At 30.2% G+C, this 3,342-nt stretch overlaps 2 protein-coding genes across 2 annotated transcripts; both read right to left on the bottom strand.

Moving 5' to 3' along the window:
* Positions 1–869: 869 nt before the first annotated feature.
* Positions 870–2,568, bottom strand: LOC132944648 (uncharacterized). Its single transcript, XM_061014114.1, has 3 exons — positions 2,469–2,568; positions 1,505–1,599; positions 870–1,436 (listed from the first exon to the last, which is right to left on the bottom strand). The coding sequence occupies exons 1-3, from the start codon at positions 2,566–2,568 to the stop codon at positions 870–872; spliced, it is 762 nt and encodes a 253-aa protein (XP_060870097.1).
* Positions 2,569–2,630: 62 nt separating this feature from the next.
* LOC132944658 (uncharacterized) lies at positions 2,631–3,122 on the bottom strand. Its single transcript, XM_061014125.1, has one exon. The coding sequence runs from the start codon at positions 3,120–3,122 to the stop codon at positions 2,631–2,633; it is 492 nt and encodes a 163-aa protein (XP_060870108.1).
* Positions 3,123–3,342: the final 220 nt, after the last annotated feature.

Genomic DNA, 3,342 nt, shown 5'->3' on the forward strand with positions numbered 1-3,342 from the left:
GTTATTTTATTATTATTAAAAAAAATTGTAATTGATTTTTTAAGACTGTTTTTGTTATTATATTACTATTAAAAAAAATTGTTATTGATGTTATTTATAAAAGCAATTGTGATTGATTTTATTTTACTGTTTGTATTATTATATTGCTAAAAAAAGAAATTGTGATTAATTTTATTTTATTTTATTTTTTATTCTTATATTATCACAAAAAAGAAATTGTGATTGATTTTATTTTATGGTTTTTGTTATTATATTACTATTAAAACAAATTGAATTGATTTTTTTTTACTTTTGTTCTTATTTTACATACCTACCTATTATAAAAAACAATTGTACATGTTTCAAAGCAGTACTCAAATAGGTATAATGTGTTATTAAGTAAAATATTCACTTGTTGCATTTGGAGTTTGAAAGGTAGGTATAATATAAACATTTTTATTTTATATAATTATTATATTTAAACGATAGGTACATTTTAACTATAATTTTCAAGTAATTTTATTTTTATATATTTTTAATTACCTAAATAATTAGTAAGTACCTACTTAGGTTACCTATAACAATTAACTAAATTAAATAAACAATTTAAAGAGGGTGTCAATAACTGAAATCTAAAAATCAATAACTGAATTATAGTGCCAATAACTGTAGTTTTTGGACATTTTATATTAAAGTATTAAAAACAAAATATATATTAAATGGATTTAAAATCTGATTACAGATTATCATAGATTACAATATTTTCATTATAATCAAGGAGGTCACAAATATATTAATCACTAATAAATTAATGATAAAATGCTTTTAAATTCAATTTTTGCTTAAAGTGCCAATAACTGTATACTTTACCCTCTTCTATATATTTTTTGTCAATCCGTAGTTTTGAATTTTTCGCCAAACTGCTTGAATAAAATGAAAAAACAGCCATGTATTTCTGTACTTGGAAATTCATTTTTGATAGAGTTCATTCCTGCTTTTTCAAAATCTGTTGTAAATGATTTCGGACATAAATCAAACTTAAGGGATTTTAATGCTTGAAACATTTTATTATACGTTACTTCTTTTTTATCGGGCAACAAAACATACACTAACGGTATCATTTCACCAGAGTAAACTGCATGAATCGTATATAATTGACCAAATAAATTTGGACAAGATGAAAACGTTCCATCCGAAAACCAATGATCCGAATTTCTTAATACGTTTAAACTTTTTTCTGTTGAAAATAATAGAATCCGTACGTCATAATTACCATTATCGCCACTGTCAAATAATAAAAATTGTTCACTGTCTAACGTAATTTGGAATTTATTTGGAATTTCAAAATTGTATGATTGAGGGTTTGAAGGACTGGCTTCCACCATTTTTCTAGACCGCTGTATTGTTTTCTTCAAGCATTTAATATTCGGTAGCTGTCCTACCACTGCACAGGGTAACTAAAACAATATTAAACGAACAATATTAAATTATTTATAAAATATATAAAAATTATAAATTACCTAACCTGTGCTGACGTTTCTCCCAGTATAGCTCTTGTAGTTGTTACTGTTGTTGTTGCATATTCCTTTATTAGATTTCTAGTTTTCTTAGCTTCAATATCTGCAACGTTTGGTACATGATTATGATCTATGGATTTTATTATATCTCCAACAAGTACAATTGAGTGTTAAAAAAAATGGTCACTAATAATTTACAATATGTAGGTTCTTATAAAAAAAACCATAACTATTCGAGTAAGTTATATTTATAATCAATTATTTATAATAATTTTGTGTCTGGCATCATCAAAATATGAAAAATAAGAATAAATACATAAAGAAATAATATATAGGTACCTTGAATTGTATGCGGTCGTCCTGGACAATTTTTAATTTCGTTTTATCTCCATATCATTTTTTCTTTATCTTCTCTATCTTTTTTTATAAATAAATCCACCATGAACAAGGAGATCTTTTCCCCGTTGACTTTTTACAAACTCCAATAACATGTTATAATTTTTTTTTTTAATTTAGAAGTTAAAATATGTAAAGCACAATAACAGATGTAGGTATAGTTAGTTAATAATTTTTAAAAGCGTACGACTCACTGCTTTACTAACGCAAACTTGTATTAATGTACAGGTATAATTGAACGGAAAAACGTAATACTAAGATAATGATAAAATGTGTACCATTTATGTGACCATAAAGATTAACAAACTACAATATAAAGATTACAGGGTAATCGGTCAAAAAGTCTTTGGTTTTTACGTTGAAATTGGCCAATACCTATGTATGTTATAAATATTGTATTTATAAATAATATTACAGTATATAATATATTATACTATATATAATAATATTATAGTAAAAAAACCAACTTCGTATTATTTTATTTTAGTTTACTTAATATTATAATAATTTATTAAATTATATTTTTGTTTTGCGTCAAAATTGAGTTGCGCCTAAAAGTGGTGGAGTTCAAATTGCATGCGTCGAAATGACGTATGCGTCCAATTGTCGTTCGTCCAAATGGCTGCGTCCATTTGACGTGCGTCAAGATTGCCGCGTTGAAATGACGCATATTCATCTTTCTGCCCTTTGACGTGCTCTTTCCTCTTCTTCCCTCTTTGAAAGTATGCCACTGACAAATTATCCGACCGCATTCCAGTTGTCTCTGTTCTTCAGCATCAAGTCCACCATCACTTCTGGCTCCAGCGCCTTTTCCATCTTGGCCTCTAGGTCCCGTCTCTGCCGCCACCATCGATCGCAATGGAAGATTGCGTGCTCAGCATCGTCTCTCGGAGCAAAGCAGTCCACGCACATAGGGTCCGCCGTTTTCTTGAACCTGTGTAAGTACTCCCGGAAGCAACCATGCCCGGTGAGCATTTGCGTCAGGTGAAAGTTGATCTTTCCATGTTTCCTTGTTGCCCATTTTTTCACGTCTGGTATCATCCTTCTAGTCCATCTGCCCGCCTCCGCTTCATTCCACTCGTACTGCCACTTTGTGAAAGATTCTTCTCGTGATGTATCTTTTCTAGTCCTATCCTTGTGTGATTTCAGTCTTTCCATTGCCATCAGATGTGCAGGAATGATACCGGCGACCACTAATATGGTTTGTGTGGAAACCGTTCTATATCCCATAGCGATTCTTAGAGCTATTAATTTTTGTGGTTTCAGAAGTGTCGATTTGGTTATGTCAAATTCAAGTGCATGGGCCCATATAGGGACTGTCTTAATCTAGATTGCACCACAGAAGTGGTCTATTCAACCCTGCGAAAGTTGACTGTTTTGGAGCTACGCTAGGTCTAATGGATTGTTCAAGGGAAACAGTGGTAGCTATCGGTGCAGGGGTCTTCTTGGA

The sequence above is a fragment of the Metopolophium dirhodum genome, chromosome 1 (genome assembly GCF_019925205.1).
Source record: "Metopolophium dirhodum isolate CAU chromosome 1, ASM1992520v1, whole genome shotgun sequence".
Taxonomy (NCBI): Eukaryota; Metazoa; Arthropoda; class Insecta; order Hemiptera; family Aphididae; genus Metopolophium; species Metopolophium dirhodum.

Excerpts from the sequence above, each read along its gene's own strand:
- LOC132944648 (XM_061014114.1), bottom strand. The coding sequence starts at position 2,568 with ATGAATATGCGTCATTTCAACGCGGCAATCTTGACGCACGTCAAATGG. Across the intron at positions 1,600-2,468 it reads CATACGTCATTTCGACGCAT|ATATTGAAGCTAAGAAAACT; the intron begins GCAATTTGAACT and ends CAAACGTTGCAG. Across the intron at positions 1,437-1,504 it reads TGGGAGAAACGTCAGCACAG|TTACCCTGTGCAGTGGTAGG; the intron begins GTTAGGTAATTT and ends ATATTGTTTTAG.
- LOC132944658 (XM_061014125.1), bottom strand. The coding sequence starts at position 3,122 with ATGGGATATAGAACGGTTTCCACACAAACCATATTAGTGGTCGCCGGT.